This window comes from Triticum aestivum, chromosome 6A (assembly GCF_018294505.1).
Source record: "Triticum aestivum cultivar Chinese Spring chromosome 6A, IWGSC CS RefSeq v2.1, whole genome shotgun sequence".
Taxonomy (NCBI): domain Eukaryota; kingdom Viridiplantae; phylum Streptophyta; class Magnoliopsida; order Poales; family Poaceae; genus Triticum; species Triticum aestivum.
Window position 1 is genome coordinate 231,688,941 of NC_057809.1, and position 23,688 is coordinate 231,712,628.

Genomic DNA, 23,688 nt, shown 5'->3' on the forward strand with positions numbered 1-23,688 from the left:
TTTCAAACTTAGGCGAGTACTGGACTGCAGCTAAGCCCCCGAGTGGGAGGTCTGCTCACCACTCGGTAGGATTTTTAAATACTTAGGCGAGCACTGGGCTGCAGCTAAGCCTCCGAGTGGGAGGTTTGCTCACCACTCGGTAGGATTTTTAAACACTTAGGCGAGCACTGGGCTGCAGCTAAGCCTCCGAGTGGGAGTCTGGCTCACCACTCGGTAGGATTTTTAAACACTTAGGCGAGCACTGGGCTGCAGCTAAGCCTCCGAGTGGGAGGTTTGCTCTCCACTCGGTAGGATTTTTAAACACTTAGGCGAGCACTGGGCTGCAGCTAAGCCTCTGAGTGGGAGGTTTGCTCTCCACTCGGTAGGATTTTTAAACACTTAGGCGAGCACTGGGCTGCAGCTAAGCCTCCGAGTGGGAGTCTGGCTCACCACTCGGTAGGATTTTTAAACACTTAGGCGAGCACTGGGCTGCAGCTAAGCCTCCGAGTGGGAGTCTGGCTCACCACTCAGTAGGACTTTTAAACACTTAGGCGAGCACTGGGCTGCAGCTAAGCCTCCGAGTGGGAGGTTTGCTCTCCACTCGTTAGGATTTTTAAACACTTAGGCGAGCACTGGGCTGCAGCTAAGCCTCCGAGTGGGAGTCTGGCTCACCACTCGGTAGGATTTTTAAACACTTAGGCGAGCACTGGGCTGCAGCTAAGCCTCCGAGTGGGAGGTTTGCTCTCCACTCGGTAGGATTTTTAAACACTTAGGCGAGCACTGGGCTGCAGCTAAGCCTCCGAGTGGGAGTCTGGCTCACCACTCGGTAGGATTTTTAAACACTTAGGCGAGCACTGGGCTGCAGCTAAGCCTCCGAGTGGGAGTCTGGCTCACCACTCGGTAGGATTTTTAAACACTTAGGCGAGCACTGGGCTGCAGCTAAGCCTCCGAGTGGGAGTCTGGCTCGCCACTCGGTAGGATTTTTAAACACTTAGGCGAGCACTGAGCTGCAGCTAAGCCTCCGAGTGGGAGTCTGGCTCGCCACTCGGTAGGATTTTTTTACAAACTTAGGCGAAACGGATTCGCAGCTAAGCCACCCACTGGGGGATTTCACACGCAAACAAAAGCAACAACAATTATAGGAAAATTTGTAACACTCTTGTCTTTGATAAATAGACTACAGAAGTTTTTCTTATTACATCTCATCCGAGTGAGAATTCAAGTGTGAAAGGGGCGGAGCAGTTCTGCATTCCAAGCTCGTGGCTCATCGATCTGGCGATCGACATTGTAAAGGTGATACGCTCCATTGTGGAGGACTCTGGTGACGATGAAGGGACCTTCCCAAGTAGGAGCGAGCTTGTGTGGTTTCTGTTGATCCACTCGGAGGACCAAATCTCCTTCTTGGAAGGCTCGACTCTTCACATTTCTGGCATGGAATCGACGCAAGTCTTGCTGATAAATGGTCGATCGGATCATAGCCATTTCTCTTTCTTCTTCCAGGAGGTCGACTGCGTCTTGCCGGGCTTGTTCTGCTTCATCTTCGGTATAAAGCTCGACTCGGGGTGCATTGTGAAGTAGATCACTCGGCAGGACTGCTTCCGCTCCGTAAACCAGAAAGAACGGAGTTCTTCCAGTCGACCGATTCGGGGTAGTCCTCAATCCCCACAGAACTGACGGAAGCTCGTCGACCCAAGCGCCTGCTGCGTGCTTGAGATCACGCATCAGCCGAGGCTTTAGTCCTTTGAGAATCAGACCATTTGCCCTTTCTGCTTGTCCATTCGACTGGGGGTGGGCGACCGATGCGTAGTCGACTCGTGTGCCTTGAGAGGCGCAAAAAGCTCTGAACTTGTCTGAATCAAAGTTTGACCCATTGTCGGTGATGATGCTATGCGGGACTCCATATCTGAATGTTAACTCTCTGACGAAACTGATAGCAGTGCAAGCATCAAGATTCTTGATAGGCTTAGCTTCAATCCATTTGGTAAACTTGTCGACTGCCACAAGCACATGTGTGAAACCGCTCCTGCCTGTTCTCAATGGGCCAACCATGTCCAGTCCCCAAACAGCGAAGGGCCAGACGAGTGGAATGGTCTTCAGGGCTGATGCAGGCTTGTGCGACATGTTGGAGTAGAACTGGCACCCTTCACACTTGTCGACTATCTCTTTTGCCATTTCATTCGCTCTTGGCCAGTAAAATCCCGCTCGGTATGCTTTAGCCACAATGGTCCGAGAGGACGCATGATGACCACAGGTCCCCGAGTGGATATCATCAAGGATTATCTGACCTTCTTCTGGTGTTATACACTTCTGACCGACTCCAGTCGCGCTTTCTCTATACAACTGTCCCTTTATGACTGTAAAGGCCTTGGATCGATGGACGATCTGTCGAGCCTCTTCTTCGTCCTCCGGGAGTTCCTTTCTCAGGATATACGCGATGTACGGTATCGTCCAGTCAGGGGTGATTGCCAAAACTTCCATGATTAGGTCGACCACTGCCGGAATTTCAACTTCAGTCGGATCTGTGGCACTCTTTGGCTGCGGGGCTTCATCTGTAAAAGGATCTTCTTGGACTGATGGCGAGTGGATGTGTTCCAAAAACACATTGCTGGGGATGGCTTCTCTCTTGGAGCCTATCTTTGCCAAATCATCAGCCGCTTGATTTTTCAGTCGGGGGATGTGATGAAGCTCTAACCCCTCGAATTTCTTCTCTAACTTTCTCACTGCATTGCAATAACCAGTCATAGCTGGACTTCTGACGTCCCATTCTTTCATCACCTGATTAACCACCAAATCTGAGTCGCCATAGACCATGAGGCGACGGACGCCGAGTGAAATGGCCATGCGCAACCCATACAAAAGTGCTTCATATTCTGCTTCGTTATTGGAGGAATCGAAGTGAATCTGGAGAACATATCTGAGCTTATCTCCTCGGGGGGAAACCAATACTACCCCAGCACCGGAACCATTCAGCATCTTAGATCCATCGAAGAACATGGTCCAGTGCTCCGAGTGAACTTGAGTCGGAAGTTGCTGTTCGATCCACTCGGCGACGAAATCTGCAATTGCTTGGGACTTGATAGCTTTCTTTGCCTCAAACTTGATATCTAGGGGAAGAAGTTCAATCGCCCATTTGGCCACTCGACCAGTTGCATCTCTGTTGTGCAAAATCTCTGATAGTGGAGCGTCGCTGACGACTGTAATGGAATGATCAGAGAAGTAATGTGCAACCTTCTTCGTGGTCATATAAATCCCATATACAAGCTTCTGGTAATGAGGATATCTTTGCTTTGAAGGAGTCAAAACTTCAGAAACATAATATACTGGGCGCTGAACTTTGAAGGCCTTTCCTTCTTCTTCCCGCTCGACCGTAAGTACTGTACTGACAACTTGTCCTGTGGCTGCAATGTAAATCAGCAAAGGCTCCTTGCTGATTGGGGCAGCAAGCACCGGCTGGGTGGAGAGCAGAGCTTTGAGCTCTGTAAACGCTGCATCAGCTTCTGGAGTCCACTCGAACTTGTCGGACTTCTTCATCAGTCGGTAAAGAGGCAATGCCTTTTCACCGAGGCGAGAGATGAATCGACTTAAAGCGGCCAAGCATCCTGTAAGCTTCTGGACGTCATGCACACGCACAGGACGTTTCATCCGGAGTATAGTACCAATTTTTTCAGGATTGGCGTCGATTCCCCGTTCGGAAACGAGAAAACCGAGTAACTTCCCACCTGGAACTCCGAACGTGCACTTTGACGGATTGAGCTTGATATCATACCTCCTGAGGTTGGCAAAGGTTTCAGCAAGGTCAGTCAGCAGGTCGGAACCCTTCCGTGACTTGACCACAATATCATCCATGTATGCCTCCACATTCCGACTGATTTGAGTGAGCAAACACTTCTGAATCATCCTCATGAACGTGGCTCCGGCATTCTTGAGGCCGAACGGCATGGTGACATAACAGAAGCACCCGAATGGAGTGATGAAAGCTGTTTTGATCTCGTCGGGCCCGTACAGACGGATCTGATGGTACCCGGAATAGGCGTCTAGGAAAGACAAACGCTCACATCCCGCAGTCGAGTCGACTATCTGGTCGATGCGGGGGAGAGGAAAATGATCTTTCGGGCAGGCCCGATTGATATGCTTGAAATCAATGCACATGCGAAGTGACTTGTCCTTCTTGGGGACCATGACAACATTGGCGAGCCACTCGGAGTGGTAAATTTCTCGGATGAACTCCGCTGCTAAGAGCCGAGCCACCTCCTCGCCAATGGCCTTCCTCTTCTGGACGGCGGACCGTCGAAGATGTTCTTTCACAGGTTTAAATTTTGGGTCGACTCGTAGACGGTGCTCAGCCAGCCCCCTGGGAACTCCAGGCATGTCAGCAGGCTTCCATGCGAAGATGTCCCAGTTCTCACGGAGGAACTGGATGAGCGCTTCTTCCTATTTGGAGTCGACCGTCGTTGAGATGTGAGTCGGAGCAGCGTTTGGATCGGTCGGGTGAATGTGAACTGCCTTCGTTTCACCGGACGACTGAAAAGCTGATTCTGAAGCAGGCTTCTTAGCTCGTAGCAACTCACTCGGATCTGCAGTCTTCTGATACTCTTGCAGCTCGACCACCGCCATCTGAGCGTCAGCAATCTTTGAGCCTTTCTGAAAACACTCTTCTGCTTTCTTCCGATTGCCTGTAACAGTGATCACACCTTTGGGACCAGGCATCTTCAATTTGAGATACACATAACATGGTCGAGCCATGAAGCGTGCATAAGCTGGCCTGCCCAAAATAGCGTGATAAGCACTTTGGAAATCCACAACTTCGAATGTCAACTTTTCCTTGCGGTAATTCTTGGAATCACCGAAAACCACATCAAGAGCAATTTGGCCGAGTGACTCGGCTTTCTTCCCAGGAATGACTCCATGGAAACTCATGTTACTGGTGCTGAGCCTGGACATCGGAATGCCCATCCCTTTCAATGTTTCTGCATACAGTATGTTCAAACCGCTGCCTCCATCCATCAGGACTTTGGTCAGTCGAGTGCCTTCGACAACTGGGTCGACCACCAGAGCTTGCCTCCCAGGGGTGGCAATGTGCGTAGGGTGATCAGACTGGTCGAATGTGATGGCAGTCTGGGACCACTTCAGATAATTGGGTGTTGCCGGAGCAACCATATTTACCTCACGGTTAATAACCTTCAGTCGACTTTTGCTCTCAACATCAGCAAAAATCATCAGGGTGGAATTGACCTGGGGGTACCCATCGTCACTATCTTCCTTGTCCTCAACTTTGTCCGACTCCTTTTCCTTATCTTTGGACTGCTTGCCCTGAAACTGCTGGATCAGAAGCCGACACTGTCGAGTGGTATGCTTTGGGTAAATGAGTTTACCCTCTTCATCTTTCTTGGTGTGGATGTGACACGGTAGATCCAAAACATCATTTCCATCTTGGTCTTTAACTTTCTTGGGGTTCCAAGGTCCTTTGGGTTTTCCCTTAAATTTTCCCTGGGTTACGGCCAGGGCCTCCCCAGGAGCGGCTGGCTCGGCTTTCCGCTTCTGTTTCCGACTGGAATTTCCTCCGGTTTCCTGGGCGACTGCTTTATGCTTGCCACTCCGGAGTCGATCCTCATCTTCACCATTAGCGTATTTGGTGGCAATCTCCATCATCCGATTCAGAGACATCTCTCCGGTTCGACCGAACTTCAGATTCAATTCTCTGTACTTAACGCCTTCTTTAAAGGCACAAACTGCTTGATGATCTGGTACATTTTCAACTGTGTGATGCAATGTGATCCACCTCTGGATGTAATCCCTCAGAGTTTCATTCGGTTTCTGCACGCAAGACCGCAATTCCGTAAGGCCTGCAGGTCGCTTGCATGTTCCTTCAAATGTGGTGACAAACACTCGGGAGAGATCCTCCCAAGTGTAAATGCTGCTGGGTGCTAACTGATTCAGCCACGCTCTGGCCGAGCCTTCTAACATGAGAGGCAGGTGCTTCATGGCTACCTCATCGTTCCCACCGCCAATCTGGACAGCCACTCGGTAATCTTCGAGCCAAGTATCGGGCTTGGACTCACCGGTGAACTTACTAACTCCAGTCGCCAACCTGAAGTTGGGAGGAATTACAGCGGCTCTGATGGCTCGACTGAAACACTCCGGCCCTGAAACATGTACTCTGCTACTGGTAGGCGCATCTCTGTCGTGGCCTTCTCGGTGAGCTCTATTCCTGTCGACCAAACCTTGAACGAGAATGGATCTCGCATCAAAGCCTGGTTCCTTGGGGTCGACTGGAATTCTCCGCCCAACACTATGAGGGCGTATGTCCACCTGCTGTCGAGGCACATATGATCCACTCCTCGGGGGAGGGGTTGGCACTCGACGTCGATCATCACGATCGAATCGGTGATCATACTGCTCATTCCTTCTGTACTGATCACGCCGGTCTCCATGTCCCTCACGCCTCGGAGGCGATCTTGTGCTGTGAGCCGACTAGACTGTATCCGCTGCAACGGATCGACTGTGGATCCTGTTCCACGACTGAGAAACAGCGGAATTCTGGTCTCCCGCTGCCCGGAGCAATGCTCTGATTTGCAACAAGCCTCTGCCAGCCTTTGACTGGGAGGGCTGAATCGACTCTGCTATACGGGCCGCAGCCGCCAAATTCTGAATCGGAGTACGATATACCTGCGGGGGCAGAAAGAGTTGACGTCGACTGGATTCTGGAGCCCGTTGACGCACTCGCCCATCGAGTATTCGCTGGAGATTCTCCAGTCGAGTGCGCTCGGCCAAGTTAGCCAAGCGCGTGTCCTCCAAGGCTCGGGCCTCGAGGGTTTCTCCAACGATATGAGTGTGGAGTGCATCCATGTTCCAGCGGCGAAGTTCCTCCCGCTGCAACAACGTGAGAGGCTCGGGGAGATACTCCTCATGAGGACGCGATGGGACGCCCCCATCCGCGTCTCCGTCAGCGCGGGGGAAACCGGGAGGACTATGTGGCCCATCGATCACCAGAACCTCTACAGCTGGGTCACTGTTGTCGCATTCGGATGCGGTCTCTGCGGAGCCAGTCGAACAGGCCGTAGAGGGATTCATCGGGCTCGATTTCCACGACTTGTGGGTTGGCTGACTGGCGGGCCACCGCATGCCTCACCCACCTCTGAAGCCTCGACCGACCGGAGCGCTTGCGCCGACGAGAAACAGGGCGGGGAGATGCCACGGGAGCCGACTGATACTGGGTCGACGGCTGCCGTAGGAGGACACCACGGACGCATGCGCGAAAGTGCGTCGCCCCGCGGACAGGGAGCACGTCGACGTCGAGTGGAGCCTCCTGAAGCCAAGCGGAGTCGTCGGCGATGAACGTGAGCGCGCCGAGACGGATCTCGCGGCCCTCCACCAAAGCTCCGCTCGAAACCATGATCAAGTAGATCGGAAAAAATCGCAAGTTCTCAAACTAGGCGCTAAGACTCCTGGCCCCACGGTGGGCGCCAACTGTCGTGGTTCTAACTCTGACAGTGATGTAGGGGGGTATGTATGGAGAGGCTAGATCTTAGCTATGGAGGAGTTGTAAGCACATGAGGATTACGAGTTCAGGCCCTTCTCGGAGGAAGTAACAGCCCTATGTCTCGGTGCCCGGAGGCGGTCGACTGAATTATGTGTGTATGAATAACAGGGGTGCCAACCCTTGATACTGAGGAGGGGGGTGGCTTATATAGAGTTCGCTAGGCCCCTCTAGCCCTCAGTAATGCAAGGTTTAAAGTACATTAAGACTGGGGGTTACTGGTAACACCCCTAATAAAGTGCTATGATGACCATAAAAGCTACTTAATGACCGACCGTTTGCGTGCAGGGTGACTTTAGATCTCCTGGCAGTCGAGTGGTTGGAATTTGATCGAGTGATTACTTCGTGGTCGCGTGTCTTGAATCTGTCGAGTGGGATACCTCCAAGTCGATTGAAAGGTGACTTCTTCTAGGGATGTCCTTGGGTAGGGTACTTAGGACAGGTCCATGCCCCTATCCTAGGTACATAGCTTCATCAGGGACCACGGGGTGGGATGATGCCTCCCACATCACACCAATCCACCATGTCTGGCAGAGCAGATCTCACAGGATACAGATCCCTTGTATCCATACATCTAGCTTGCACCACAGGTGCAAACCGAGTCAATGTGGCCCAATGATCAGCACGGCTGTTGAAAAGCTCCAGCCTCAAGGCCCGATTCTCTCGGTCTTTATCCTCGAGCATATCGGCAGTGGTACGAGTTAGTGAGTCCTCCTGAGTGGAGTCAGCATAGATAGCCTGGAGATACCCTTGCGCTCCCGGAAGTGAAGCTGGCATGTAACGGAAGTCGGTGTTCCGAAGCAGGCCAGTCCGGACTCGTATGATGGTCATCATGGAATAGGCAGCATCCTGCACAGCCATCTCAACAGTAACCCCGAGTCCATAGGAACAGTGGAGGGGCTCGGTAGATCCAGGATAAGAAGGAAATATCCTGACGGTGCAGAAATATTGGCTTTGGTTAAAGTCTCGGAATTGCTCTTCGACGGTGTATTCGGGATACCAACGGTAACTCGTCTCGATCATTACCCGGACTAACATAGCAGTATGACCGGGCACGTCGAGGCACCGGGTCAGGCGAACCACTTGGTTTTGAGCACGAGTGGCCATATGAAAGCACAATCACAATGCAAATACATTTGAATTTCTAGGGAAAATTGGACAGCATAACGGCTGTAAATGCTCAGAAAAAGATTTGAGACATCCACAACAGTTTGCAGTACCACTCAACAACATCATATCAAGGTTCTGATTCAACTAACAACATACTAGAAATAGTAGAAACTGAACTGGGGCTGGTAACAACAATCCTATAAGCTACTACGGATTAGTAACATGTGAACCTGACAGAAGAAGAGAGCCTAGTCCTTAACCCACGTTGAATGAGAAGAGAGTGACTCAGATCATAGGGCATAAGGTAAAGGAGTAAAAGAGCCTTACGTTCCCTCCCACAATCAATTCCCCTACATATAACTAAAGCATTTCTAGACTCGACATCGACCAGTTTGGCTCAACGAACCTACAGGCAGTTCGGCTCTGATGCCAACGCTGTCAGGACCCCGATTCCAAGTCACATCGATCTAGCCGGTAACACCTCATATCACATTGCGGCCTCATGCACGGTATCCCACGGGTGTCGCCTTACCATGGCCCGGGACCGTTTGCGCCTTTTGGCTCACATATATGATAGTGTCGCTAGCATCCATATGACAGAGAACTCGGGCCGACATGGCTAGTTGTGAACCCAAAGCGGCACAAGCCTATGGGCTAACAGGACTCTGGGGAACCCGGGCTGTAGCGGGCTAGGCAGGACTCCGGATGTCACCGCGTGACATTTCCCCGAAGGGACAGACATAGGAACGAAGTGAAACACATGCCGGCTAGTCAAGTGTCCTGAGCAGTAGTGCTGGGCTAGCAGGACTCCGGTGAACCGGGCTGTAGCGGACTACTGTGGCTCGAGGAACACTAGACTACATTTCCCCATAAGAAAGGCTGCCAAGGATAAACAACTAGATTGTCGGATCCCACTCATACCAAGCATTTCAATCATACACACAATATGCCCGATATGAGTACATACAACATGGCATCACAACAAAACTCTACAACTCAAGTACTTTATTTAAAGGCTCCGGAGAGCCATACATAACATGCTCATACAGGTAGGGGTCACATGACCCGACACTCAAGTCATACAAGCATACAAGCACAAGCGGAAGTAAATAGTCTGAGTACAGACACTAGAAAGCAAGAAGGCTTCCAAAGCCTGTCTATCTACATAGGGCCCTCCATGGCCAGGATCACCACCTAGGTGGCTAGTCACTCATCGACATCAAGGTCTACATAAAACCCATCGGAGGGGGCGGTGTTGTCGTCTGAAAACAATAAATAAGAAAACATGAGTACAAGATACTCAGCAAGTCTTACATCAGAACCTAATATACATGCTCATTCTAAAGAAGGTGGTGGGGTTATTGCAGCAAGCCAGCTTTGACTCTTGGCTAGGCTATCCTACGGAACTCCATTAATAAAATAGTTTTCGCACACGAGTCCACTACTCACCAACACAATACTCCACCGAGGATCCTCCCTCGTCATCCTACGAGAGGGCCATCCTCGGTACTCACACTTATCTTGAGTCTTTTAGTAGTAACCATTAACTTGTCTATGAACTGTATAGGCAACCAAGTAGTCCTTTATCGTGGACGCGGCTATTCGAATAGATGATGTTAACCCTGCAGGGGTATACTACTTCATACACGCTTTCACCACTTACCGCCGCTTACACGACATGTACTCGGCAACCTTCAAGCGGAAGCCCAACGAGGGTGTCGGCCATGGCCTACCTAAACACTTAAGTCCCTAGTCCAGGTTTATCGCCTATCCAGGTTCCCTCCGCAGGGAGTCCGGCCGAGGTTTCCACATACGGCCCCGAACGATGTGAACAGGGTCCTGAGACGCCAAACGGGCGCCCGGCATACCCGGCCACGGTGTATCTACCGCAACATAGCCCACCCCTAGGGTCAGCGCTACGCACGGCCGCCAACACATAACCTGCAAACACCAGAAACTATTTGCAACTCCTGGACAGAGTACTAGGGTGATTAAGAAGCCGAGGGGGCCATTGGTTTCGGGCCCAACGTATGGTAGTAACTGCATCTTAAATCACACATACAGATCTTAGTTCTTATGGACGGCCTCAATGAAACAACCCACCATGTACTCCTACATGGCCTCTCATCGATACCATTACCAAATCATGTTCATCACATCCCTCACATTACTGATATAACCATTTCACTCTAGCCCATCACCCAGATGGACCATACCTGACACAACTCTAAGCATAGTAGGCATAGCAAGATAGGAAACACATACATGGCAATGACAGGTCATGCAGAGGATAAGGGTTTAACTACCGTAGCACACATCAGTTTGAATCGCATTGTCTTAATGCAGTAAACAAGAGCAGAGGCGAGAACATGGGTTTGTATCGGAATGATCAATGGGTTGCTTGCCTGTTGTAGTGGTAGTAGGGTACTGCCCTTCAGAAGGATACTCGGGGTTATCATTGGAGGCAGAACCTACCACGAAAGACACACCAAACATAATCAACACATGACAATATGCAACAATATGATGCATGCTATGACATGGCAAAATGAATGTGTATTGGCCTAATGCAAGATAAAATAGGATGGAATGAACTCATTTGAATCAAAGATTCAAATGTTAGCTCATTTAACATGGCCTTATTAGTGCATTACCTTATTCTGCTTAAACAACAAGGTTAACTTGTTTTGTCATGAATGAAACCATTACAAATGGATAGATTGAATTTTTCTGATCATTTTTCATATATAAATCTTTGCATTTGGAGCTATGGTTGATTTTCTATGATTTTTAGAATTTTTGGCTATTTTCTAGAATTTCCTATTAAAGAATAAATCCAGTAATTGAATTAATGCGTCAACATGACATAGGTGTGACGTCAGCGGTCAACTGGGTCGGCCAGGTCAAACCTGACTGGTGGGCCATGTCTGTTAGTGTCACAACTGATTAACAGAATTAAATTAACACTAATTAGCTGTCAGTGGGGCCTGGGCCCACATGTCAGTGACTAAACTAATTAAATTTAGTTAAAACTAATCCTAAACTAATTAGCAGACTGGACCCACCTGTCATAGACTCAGGGGGGTCAACCTGGGCCCACACAGGGGTCAAACAGAGTCAAACTCGCCGGCGTCTAGCCGCCGGCGAGGCCAGACGCGGCGGAGGAGTGCAGGATTTGCACTCCGGCGACCAAATGGGCGGCGGAGACTATCTACATGATGCGGGGAGGAAGCCGCGTAGAGTGGTGGTAGTGGGTGGAGCTGGGGTGGCTGGAAACGTCGCCGACGACGAGTTTGGCGGCGGCCGGAGCTCGGGTGAGGTCGAGCTAGTCGCTAGGGGGCACGGTGAGGGGCGTGCGGGGGTGCTACGGGCTCCTGCGAGTGAGTGGAAGACGAAGGCGTGCTCGGTGGCGTCCCAACGTGGCTATGGCCACGACGGTGACGTGCGGTGGCGGGGGCGAGCTTCGGCTTCGATGGCAGAGGTGGTTAGAGGATGCGGACGAGCGCGGGGAGAGGGGGAAACAGTGGCGGAGCTCACAGCGGTTGCAGGGGAGCGAACGGCGAGCTCGGGGAAGGGCTGGAGCGAGCGGGGCGGCGAAGAGGATCTCCGGTGGCCGGAGTTGAGAACGAGCTCAGTGCAGCGTCTCCGGGGCGAGCGAGCGCTCAGGGCTCGGCCTACTTGATGTAGTCGACGACGGCGGAGCTTCCTGGCATGTCGGGGCAACGAATGGACGGCGGTGGCTGCGGTGAAGCTTGTCCGCGGTGACGGCTGCGCTCGGCAGGAAGATGGGAGAGATCCAGAGAGGGGGAGAGGCCACGGGGAGAGTGGGAAGAAAGTGAGGGAGACGTGGGGGTCGGCGTGGCACTCATGGACGCCTCCAGGGCGTCGGCGGAAGCAGGAGGTGGCCGGCGTGTGGCCGCGGGCACCGGCCACGCGCTCCTCGTCCTCCTGGCGAGAGGAGGGGGATGACTGGCATGAGCCAGTGGACTGGGCCGAGCCGGGTGGGCTGGTGGGCTGCGCCAGGTAAGTCCCTGTTCTTTCTCTCCTTTTCTGCTTTTTTATTTATTTATTATTTCTGTAACTTTAGGGCTTTATTAAAAATGTCAGGGCATTACCAAAAATCATAAAATTAATCATGGCCACTGCTTAGAATATATCCAGCAGCAAACATTTTAGTTTATGATTATTTGAGCATTTAAAATATTTTATAGCATTTAAATGCCCAAATGCAAATACCATAAGGATTAATCCAATGACCTTAGATGTCCTAGAAAAAAATGTGCACCATTTTTGTCAAAGGTTTTAACCCAAAACAAAAAGGGTGGGCTTTTTAGAAGGGCATTTCAGGTTCATTGGAAAAGTTTTTTAGTAAACCCTAGTTGTTCCAGGGGGGTGCTGGGGGTTCTGTCTTCCCCATTTCAAATTTAAGAGGAATTTATACATGATGCACACTCTAATGCTTGAACTAGCTAGGGTGTGACAGATATGCATCGTTGGAGGACTTCGGTAGTGCTTTTCTTGTACATTTTTCCCTCGTGGACCTTGTAAGCTTTGGAGCACCGAATTATGCATCGTGCCTTGGTCTGGTCATCGAGGAGCTCTTAATGGAGAAGATAGGCAAGGAAGGGCTCGGTCCATGGCGCGGTGATTCCCATGGCTTCGTGAGCCGAAGCTGTTTCTTTAAGTGTCGAGCCTCTGATGATTTCTTCGTCCGGTTCGATGACGGGAGGGATGATCTGTTTTGGGCCATTGGCTCTAGCATCTTTGCCCTCATCCTGCCACACCACGGATGGTTTGAAGAGCCGCTCTACAAAGGTGTTCTTTGGGACCGGTTCACGCTTGGCTCTCATGCGAGCGAGGACGTCTGCAGCTTGATTGCTGTCTCTGGAGAAATGGTGAAATTCTAACCCTTCGAACCGGGCGGATATTTTAAGGACGACATTACAATATGCCGCCATCTTTGGGTCTTTACTATCGAATTCTCCGTTGACTTGGGAGATGGCGAGGTTAGAGTCTCCTCGCACCTCGAGCCGTTGTACACCCATTGATGTCGCCATCCGAAGCCCATGCAATAGAGCCTCATATTCGGCAACATTGTTGGAAATTTGTAGTACATACCGGATGTTGTTGCCAGTGGGGACGGAAGGATCACCCCAGCCCCCAGTTCGGCTAGAATTTTGGAGCCATCGAAGTACATTATCCAATGTGAGTATGTGATCTATTCCCTGGGGAGCTCGGCTTCTGTCCATTCGGCGAGAAAATCGGCCAACACCCGAGATTTAATAGTTCGGCATGGTTTGTACTCGATTTTGAAAGGAAGGATCTCTATGGACCATTTGGCAATGTGGCCAGTGGCGTCCCTGTTGTTGATGATGTCGTCCAGTGGTACTTCGGATGCCACCATGACCAAACACTCTTGAAAGTAGTGTCAGAGTTTTTGGGATGCCATAAAAACCATATAAGCTATCTTTTGGTAATGAGGGTACCAAGATTTGCATGGTGTGAGTACTTTTGATACGTAATAGACTAGCTTATGCACCCAGAACTTGTGGCCCTCTGCATCTCGCTCTACCACGAGAACCGCGCTCACCACTTGATTCGTGGCCGGGATGTACAATAGCATGGGTTCGCCGATGCCAGGTGTAGCTAGTATTGGATTGCCAGCCAATAGTGTTTTCATTTCTTCCAGTGCGTCAGTTACTTCCTCGGTCCACTTGAAGTTTTTGGTCCGTTTGACCAATCTGTAGAGCATCAGTGCCTTTTTATCAAGACGGGAGAAAAGCGGCTTAAGGTTGCCATGCAGCCCGCCAGTTTTTGGACGTGTTTCAGCTCCGTAGGGATCGCTAGCTGGGATAGAGCTCGGATTTTGGCCGGATTGGCCTCAATTCCCCGGTGGGAGACAATAAATCCGAGCAGTTTTCCGACGGAAACTCGAAAAAAACATTTTTCCGGATTGAACCGTATATCATAAGCTCGCAGATTGTCGAAGGATTGGCGAAGTTCATCCACCAACTAGTTTACCTGTTTGGTCTTGATGACCATGTCGTCTACGTATGCTTCGACTGTTTTGCCGATTTGATTTTCTAGACATGTTTGAATCATGTGCGGGTATGTGGCGCCTGCATTTTTCAGCTCGAAGGGCGTTGTGTTGAAGCAGAATGGCCCGTAGGGGGTGATGAATGCGGTTGCGGCTTGGTCGGTCTCCATCATTTTGATTTGATGGTACCCGGAATAGGCGTCGAGGAAGCATAGTGAGTCATGTCCGCCGGTGGCGTCGATGATCTGGTCTATGCGAGGTAAATGGAAGGGATCCTTAGGGCAGGCTTATTTAGGTCTTTAAAATCGACGCATAGCCGCCAGGATTTGTCCTTCTCGGGCACCATGACCAGATTTGCCAACCACTCTGGGTGTTTGATTTCTTGGATGAATCCAGCTTCAAGTAATTTTGCTAATTCTTCCCCCATAGCATGACGCTTGGGTTCGGAAAATTTGCGCAAGGCCTGTTTAACTGGTTTAAAGCCCTTGATTATATTCAGGCTATGCTCCTCTAGTCTTCATGGGATTCCTGGCATATCTGAAGGGTGCCAGGTGAACATGTCCCAGTTCTTGCGCAAGAACGTGTGTAATGCTTCATCGACTACGGGATCTAGCTGGGCCCCAATGGACGCTGTTTTGTTGGGATCCATTGGACGCACTTGGAATTTGACTATTTCGTCTGCTGGTTTGAAGGATGTGGATTTGGGCCTTTCACCGAGGACCACATCGTCCCTATCTACCATTGCACAGAGTGTAGTTAATTCCTCGGCTGCGAGAGCATTGGATAATGCTTCGAGGGTGAGCGATGTTGTCTTATTTTCGGCTCAAAGGGCTCTATCCGGCTCGCTTATAGTTGTGATCATGCCATTGGCCCCTGTCATTTTGAGTTTCATATACCCGCAGTGTGGTATGGCCTAAAACCTTGCGAATGCTTCACGTCCAAATAGGGTGTGGTATCCATTGTGGAAGGGCACAATGTGGAAGAGTAGTTCTTCGGACCTGTAGTTATCGGGAGTGTTGAATACTATGTCAAGAGTGACTCGTCCGGAGCAACGCGCCTCTCTGCCGGGGATAATTCCTCGAAAGGTAGCTCTATTCGACGCGAGATCTATCGAACTGCATTTTTCAAGGGTATCCTCGTAAATGAGGTTTAAGTTGTTGCATCCGTCCATTAGCACCTTGTTAGTCTGAAGCCATCCACTATGGGATGGAGGACTAGTGCGGGGGGCACTCGGACGAGGCAGGCCCTTGGCTCATCTTCCTCGGCAAAGGTGATTGGTATATCTATCCATGAATTTGCAGCTGTCACCTGGTGGATTTGACCGAGCTCTCTAAGGGCTCTTTTCCTCTAATTATTTGAGGAAAATGTCTCATAGATCATTAGGACCTCAGTGTCGTTGTATGAGGGTGTTGCTGATCGCCTACTGGAGGGTGTGACTCCGAGGATAGCTTCCCCACTATTAGCCACCTACCTGACCACCCAACAAGCTCGAAGGCTGTGGGTTAGGTTTGTGTTCAGCAAGACCGAGTGTATGGGGCATGGTTTGTCCTGTAGCTCGTGGAGGATTGTTCTGGGTCCGGTGAGGAATCTGTTCTTCTTCTCAGCGGGCTCGTGTTCGGCCGACCACCGTGGGTATAAGCATTTTTCCAGAGCTTTTCTGGGGTTCCTCGGCATGGATTGACTCCACACGCATCTGTTGTGCCTTCTAGGCGCTTTCCATGGTGCAATATTTGCATACCAGATCTAATAACTCGGTGAAGTTTTGAACGTGGCGACAGGCGAGGGAATTCAACATTCCTTCCTCTCAGCAGTTATGCCGAAAGGTCGCTATGATTACTTTGTCCCAGCAGTCCGTCATTCTGTCTTTAACCAGGAGGAATCTGGCCCAGAAGTGGTGGACCATTTCTCCAGGCTGCTGCTTTATGTACATTAAATCCCATATGTCTGGCTTCCCTGAGTTACTTGGAGATACTCAATGTGGGGGGGGGGACTTTGCGTCCCAATGGGTTGCCTATCCGGGGCTTTGGCGATGTTGTCTTGTGTCACTGTGGTATCCAGCATGCCAGGTTCGGAATCTGGGTTGTCAACCGGATACTGCTGTGCAGACTCGAGGTCATGCTTTGAGTCGAGGCTTGATACCGTGCTCTTTCTGGGACAAACATCGGATTTTGAGCTAGAAGCTGAGGTGGGATGATCGGAAAACCATACATAATATATTTTTAACTTTGGTGGTTCCGAGCCTTCTACCAAACCCTCGATGGTGGGGACGAGGTGTGTGATAGGTGGGATGTGAATTTCCCTGTTATGGGGTTTAAGCCTGATCTGGTCATAGACCGAGGATCGGCCGTCGGAGATTCCCATGGTTCCGAACCGGTCTAGTAGATCATTCAACGATGAGAGGTTTGATGGGTCCATACTCTCCGAGTATTCGGGATTGACTCGTAGTATAGCCGCTCTGGGGACGTTCGAAGTTGTTCCCAGGTGGTATTCAGCCAGAAATAATTCGGACTAATCGACGGTGTCGGGATTTAAGGTCGGGCCCCGGGTGACATTAGTCCCTATTTGGTTTACCAACCCTGAAGTTAAAGCGTCGAGATCAGCAAGTTCATCAATGGGAGCTGAAGACTTTGTCAGAGTAAGATCTCCCTGGGAGTCGACGACGTACTCTAGGCTCCCGAACCTGATCTCCTGATCAGGGGCGAAACCTCCAACCTGGCTGAGACGGCCGGTCGGCTTGGCGTGCAATACGACACTGCCGAACACAAAAGTCTGGCCGGGGATGAAGATGTCCCCTGTGTGGATGCGTTGTTGATGACTAGGCGAGCCATCGATCCTTTGGCGATCCAATAGCAGAACTCTCAATGAAAGCATCAATGTTAGTGTCAAAACTGGCGGATCTCGGGTAGGGGTCCCGAGCTATGGATCCTGGATCAATGGGGAACAAGGGACGAAGGCACGATGTTTACCCAGGTTCGGGCCCTCTCGAGGAGGTGAAACCCTACGTCCTGCTTGATTATATTGAAGTGTATAGGATGATTACAGAGTCGATCTACCATGAGATCGGATGAACTAAACCCTAGGTGAGTAGGATGGTGATTGTTCTTCTAGCCTCTACGGACTAAACCCTCTGGTTTATATAGACACCAGGGGTCCTAGGGTTAGACATGGTTTATTACGACGAAGGAAACATGCCAATTCTCTTATCTTGACTTGGAGGAGGCACCAAGGCTTCGAGGGTTTCTTGTTTGAACATAGAGTCACCTTTATAGCCCGGCCTCATAGTATTCATATGGCGGCCCACTTGTCCGGCTCATAAGAGATAGGCCAGCAGCCCGAGGACCCCCTAGTCCAGGAATATCTCAGGCGCTGCCCCCCCCCCCCCGGGGGGGGGGGGCAGCTGGTGATGGTCGTCCATCAAAGAAAATGATCTTAGGCGATGTTTCATGTTCCGTCACCAAGGTTTTTGTAATAAAATAGCATGGATTTTATAGTTCATTGATGCTAGCTTTTATTGTTCTTAGAAATGGCCTACCTAGAACAAAGGCCTTTCAACCGAGACGTAACTCATACAACAGAAACAAATGCACCTTAGACATGTAACGAATAAAAAATGACATGTAAAGAATAAAAATTGACTTAAATAGGCTTTAAAGAAAGGGAAATGTCGGTTCGTGCCACTACCGAAGATGCATATTTGAGTTCTGCCATTCAAACTTGCGTATTTTGATTTGTGCCTCTAAGGCTTGCGAAGAAAGTAGGTGCATGCCACACTGCACCGTATCCGTCAGTTTGTTGTCAAATTTCACATTTTCCTTACATCTCGGACCCCACTGCTTCACCGCATCAACCAGGGCAGAGCGTTTGACCAAAGCTCTTTTTCTCTGAGAAGAGTTCGATCGTTGTTGCGAACCATTTTCTCTTCAATGGGATCCATAACTTGTCATGTCAATTGCAATGGTGGGCGCGTATGACAGTTGGTTCACCGTTGGGCCCATTGTCGATGGAACGGGGCGGCAACGCCGATCTGTCCGCATGCCACACTGGCCTTTGCATGTAGGCTCGGAAATTAGTATTTTGAGAACACTGATTTCACTCAATTCAAAACTTATTTCACTCATTTCGGAAAACATATTTTGCTCGTTTCAAAAACTGATTTTACTGATTTCAAAAATTGATTTTGGTCATTTCAAAATAATAATTTCTATCAAATCAAAAATAAATTCCACTCATTTGTCAAACTGATTTCACTCGTCCCAAAACATACTTCACTCATTTCAAAAAAACTTATTTCACTCATTTCCAAACACTAATTTCACTCTATTTTAAAAAGTAATTTCACTTATTTTTAAAACCGATTTCACTTGTTTCAAAAAACATATTACGCCAAGTTCAAAAACCCGATTGAAAAAAAATCAAACTAGTCAAAATATACACATGATTGAACTTGTTCAAATGGTCTTTGCAACAAGAGTTCAAAATATAGAAAATATATTAAAATTGGAATATTAGTTTAAAAGATATAAATGATTTAATTTTTGTATGGTATATAAATTTGTTAAAGAGAGAAGCGAGAGAATGAGGATGTGGACTGGGAGGATATCTGGCGCCCCCATCCATTTTGGTGCTCATATTCTCCAAATTTTGAAAATGCACATAAACAATTGTGGATGTTCGCATCACATGAGTGTATAATCCCTAAAAATTTCAAATCAAAACTTGAAATACACATTGAGAAATAAAAAAGACAAATCCAGCATCAATGTTTTATAGAAAACGCCCAAAACATTCCGGAATTGATGCTTTGGTCCACATCCCCATGATGCTGCCCATTGGATCACAATCCAACGTATGAGGTCGCATCGGAGCACATAAGGGCATGTACAATGATTTATAAGATAGTCTTATCTTAAGTTTTGCATATAATTTAAATATGCAGAAAAGAGAGAGTCTACAATGGGTCATCTCTTAGCCTTATCTTTAATAAATAGCAATTCCTAGAAAGGTGGTGAGACATATTGTGCTAAGAGAAGACAAGTCTTTTTCTTATGAGCTCTCTCTCCTCACTTCATTATTGATCCTACGTGGCACTCTTAAGATAGCACCACCATATACAATGGTTGATAAGGTTGTCTTATCTTATGCCGGGCACATAATCTAGATAAGACAATAAAAAGTGATATACAATGGGTTATTCTTAGTCTTGTCTCCAACAACTAGATATCCCTAAATATGTGGTGAGAAAATTGTTGCTAAAAGATCATCTCTTAATTAAGAGAAGGCAAAACCTTTTTTATGGTTTCTCTTTCTTTCACCTCACCAATTATCATATGTGGCACCTTTAAGATAGCACCATTGTACGGGTCCTAAGGAGCAGTAAATATTCTTCCGGCGTGGACCAACTGATTTGCCGTGCATGACTGATTTGTGGTTGCGATAGAAATTGTGCGCGCAATTGGTTATTCGCCATCTTCGCCTTTTTCTTCCTCTCTACACGCTAAACCTGGGCAAACATCGGGCCAGGCCGGGTTTCGGGCCGGGCTTGCAAAAGCCCAACCTTCATTTCTCAAGCTCGAGCCCAGCCCGAAGCCCGAAAGCTCGGTCCGAATGCTGTTTTTAGTACGCGCACGTGCAAGCCCGGTCCGAAATCCGAAAGCCCAGCCCAAAATTCAGAAAAATAGAAGCCCGAACCCAGCCCAAACTATCTTTCGGGCTGCAAATCAAAGTCTGAACCCGGCCCGAATATCAAGCCCGACCCGGCCCGGCCTGGGTCGTCGGGCCGGGCTGCCCATGCCCGGGTTTGCTACACCCCCTTCTCTCCAAGGGGCGCCCGCAAAACACCCGGACGCAACCCGGTGTCTCAAAGTGTTTCCCCTCAAGGGTCTCAACCCCGGTAGGCAGAGCGCCATAGCCACCGCGCCATGGAGGACGGGGCCTCGGATTTCAGCGACTGGGAGGTGCTATCTGCATCCTCGGGGGTCGGAGGCGATGAGGCCGTCCTTGTGTCCGGGGAAGGCGGCGACGTCCTCCCCGACCACTTCGCCCTCGACTCCTCTTCCTCCACTGGCTTCTCCGGCGAGGGCACGTGGTCGGAGGCTGCCTCCGACGACGTGGAAATTGAATCCGGGTTAGGATCAGTGGACAGATTTGGTTCTGCTATGCAAGAGCAGACGGATCTTATTGGGGTGGTGGATTCCAGCGCACAGTTGCAATTTGGCGGGATTGATGTGACTGCACAAGCCTCGCGGGCTTTTGGAGCCTCCGTGGCATGTGGTGGGGGCGCACATGAGAAGCAAACTGCGGGGTTAAGTTGCGGTGAGTTTGATTCGATTCCGCAAGCCGCGCTTCAAGGGTTGGAGGGAATTTTGGACTCCGATGCAACTGCCGTCGCCGGTGTAGGACTCCAGATAGAAATATCAGAGAATTCTAGTTTGCAATTGGAAGATGGAGGGGCTGATGCCATTTGCGAAAGCTCTGTTCTTCAAGCTGCTGCAACAAGCGATGCAATGCAGACTCTGCAGGAAGAGCTGGAGCAAGGGAAGGATGCTAGTGCCGCTTCTGGCTGTGCTGAACCTGGTGGCGATGACAAGGATGGTTCTTCCCCTCTGGTTGCAGCTGCAGCTCCGGTCACCGGTGATGGAGAGAGGCAAGTGGTTGTATGGCGGAGGCTGCCGTTCAGGTTCATCCATTATTGTGCTTGGAAAGTGAGTCCGGTTTGGCCGATTTCCATCGCTGCAGCGTTGCTGGGGATAGTTGTGCTCGGGAGGAGGATGTATAGGATGAGGCGCAAGACCCAGGGCCTTCCCCAGATTAAGATCGCATTTGATGATAAGGTAATCATATCACTAACTGTTAATCTGTTATACTGTTCTGTGGGTTGATTTATGCTTTCATAATTTTGCTTCACAAACTACTAGTGGTCAAATCCTGAAGAATGAAATTAGAGCTGGTACCTGTTTGTTCATCTGATTGAAATGCGTAATTCCATACAACAGTCTATAGTTGAGTTGTACCAGGTAATACTCCCTCTGTTCACAAATATAAGATGTTCTTAAGGTGAGTTCCTGCCTAGGAAATTCTCATGTAGCCATGCCGCACTGACCAGAAGAAACATCACTATTCAAATTCAGACAGCATAGTTTATTTTCTGTAAAAATCACACCATCATGTATTGTCTGGTAGAGTTTGCCACTATTTTTGTGATCCTTTCTTTATTTCTCATGTATTTATTATGGAGATGTTTTGATTCTAGGTAGTATGTTAGTGTTTACCACTTGTTTGCTGTAGATAGAACCTGCTTGCTGATTCAATTTAAGGTCACCAGTGTGTAAACACAAGAAGCAAATACTGTTCTTGAACCCCAACCTTGGAAAGTGGCTGTTTATCTGTAATAATGACAGAAAAATATCCCCTTTCATGCTTATATCGTCTTTGTTCCTCCTTGAAACAAATACTTCAAACGTTGTACTTAAGAGAGTTGTCTTTTCTCATTTTAGATATCTCTCAGCAATGTAGTAGAATAATGGGACTTTGTAATTTCATCATTCTCAAATTATTGGTGAATGTAAACTGCCGCATCAAGCCACACCCAATAATTACGACTTGGTTCCCAGTGGCAGCCTTTATATAATTCAACTGGATCTTAGTGAATGTTTTACACACCGGTATCAAACTATTCAAACTGACAGAATCATTCCCAGATTCTCATGATTAACTCCATCTTGGATAATGCAGACCATGATCATAATTATTACCACAGCACATCATGGCTCTGTTTCCCCTCTAGTAAAGGCAGATGATGGCGTGAACCCTTTGTTCACAAATATAAGATGTTCTAACTTTTTTCTGAATCGGATGTATATAGACACGTTTCAGTGTGTTACTCATTTCAGTCCGTATGTAGTCCATATTGAAATATCCGAAACATCTTATACTATTTGTGAACTGAGGGAGTACATAACAGTTGGCTGATTAGGTAAATTTGATACTGTACCTAACCATGGCCAACTAATTACATGAGACTGAATTAGGAGTGTCTTTGGTCCTAGGGATTTCATGCAAAGTCAGGACTGGAAATATTAGACATCGTTATTGTAATTAATCTGAATTCCATGTCAGGTCAGGCATGTGTCAAATTATCCCATTAAAACAGTGGCATGGCCTGTCTTGGCGTGCTTGAGCCACGTGCTGCCTTTCTTGACCACATGTCAATGTGGGATGTCATAAGTTTCCACTTTTCAGCTGTTGACGGCTATCATTTGTAATGACATCATATCATTACTTTCGGGTTACAAGCATCAGCCTCTAACCTTGTGTTTTTTTGTGTGTGAACAATACAGAGGGCCTCCCAGTTTGCAGACCACGCAGCACGTCTCAACGAGGCCTTCTTGATCGCAAAACGTGTACCCGCTCTGAGAACTTTGCCTGGTGTTGCACTCCCCTGGTCAATGATGCAAGAGAGATGAGTCAGCCTTCTTGAAGCTTCATAAAAAGATCTCCCTGTTGGATTAGCCAACAGGAATGTATGATAAAAACAAAATTTTAATAAGAACATCAATCTGGATTGGGCATATCTTGGTAGTGTTTTCCTGGTGAAGCATCGAGGATGTTGATGTCTATGTCGATGCCTAATCAGATATATTTACTATTAGCCTAGTGCACTACAACAGTTTTTGTCTTATGTTTTTTTATTCATGTTTGGTAGGTTTTATAAATCTGTATGAGTCCTAAATGTGCCATTACTCTGGACATATGTTTTATCTATGTGGGTGCTTTACTTTTTTTTTTGCGATATGTGGGTGCTTTACTGTTGAAACTGAAAGAACATCGTTGGGGTGTAACCCTCTTTTTTTTAGGCAAACTTAACCCTCTTATGGACGTGCCATATTGGAACCCTGGTGTGATGTTAAATGAGCAAAGTCTGTGTGTTGCCCCTTTGGTGGCGCGTCGTATATTGATCTGGATACGGTGGTAAATGAGCAAGGATTGGGTCGTTGTATCCTACTTTGATATATTGTCTTCACCCTGC

The 23,688-nt window shown here is 48.7% G+C and overlaps 1 protein-coding gene across 2 annotated transcripts; it reads left to right on the plus strand.

Annotated features, from left to right (window-relative positions):
* Window positions 1–20,464: 20,464 nt before the first annotated feature.
* LOC123127353 (uncharacterized) lies at window positions 20,465–23,453 on the plus strand. Of its 2 annotated transcripts, none has more exons than XM_044547007.1 (2): window positions 20,465–21,493; window positions 23,012–23,453. In XM_044547007.1, the coding sequence occupies exons 1-2, from the start codon at window positions 20,582–20,584 to the stop codon at window positions 23,123–23,125; spliced, it is 1,026 nt and encodes a 341-aa protein (XP_044402942.1). In that variant the 5' UTR covers window positions 20,465–20,581; the 3' UTR covers window positions 23,126–23,453. The 2 variants fall into 2 exon arrangements, with proteins under 2 accessions (XP_044402942.1, XP_044402941.1); XM_044547006.1 differs by having other exon boundaries at window positions 20,479–21,493; window positions 23,000–23,453.
* The last annotated feature ends 235 nt before the right edge of the window (window positions 23,454–23,688 follow it).

Excerpts from the sequence above, each read along its gene's own strand:
- LOC123127353 (XM_044547006.1), top strand. The coding sequence starts at position 20,582 with ATGGAGGACGGGGCCTCGGATTTCAGCGACTGGGAGGTGCTATCTGCA. Across the intron at positions 21,494-22,999 it reads AGATCGCATTTGATGATAAG|AGGGCCTCCCAGTTTGCAGA; the intron begins GTAATCATATCA and ends TGAACAATACAG.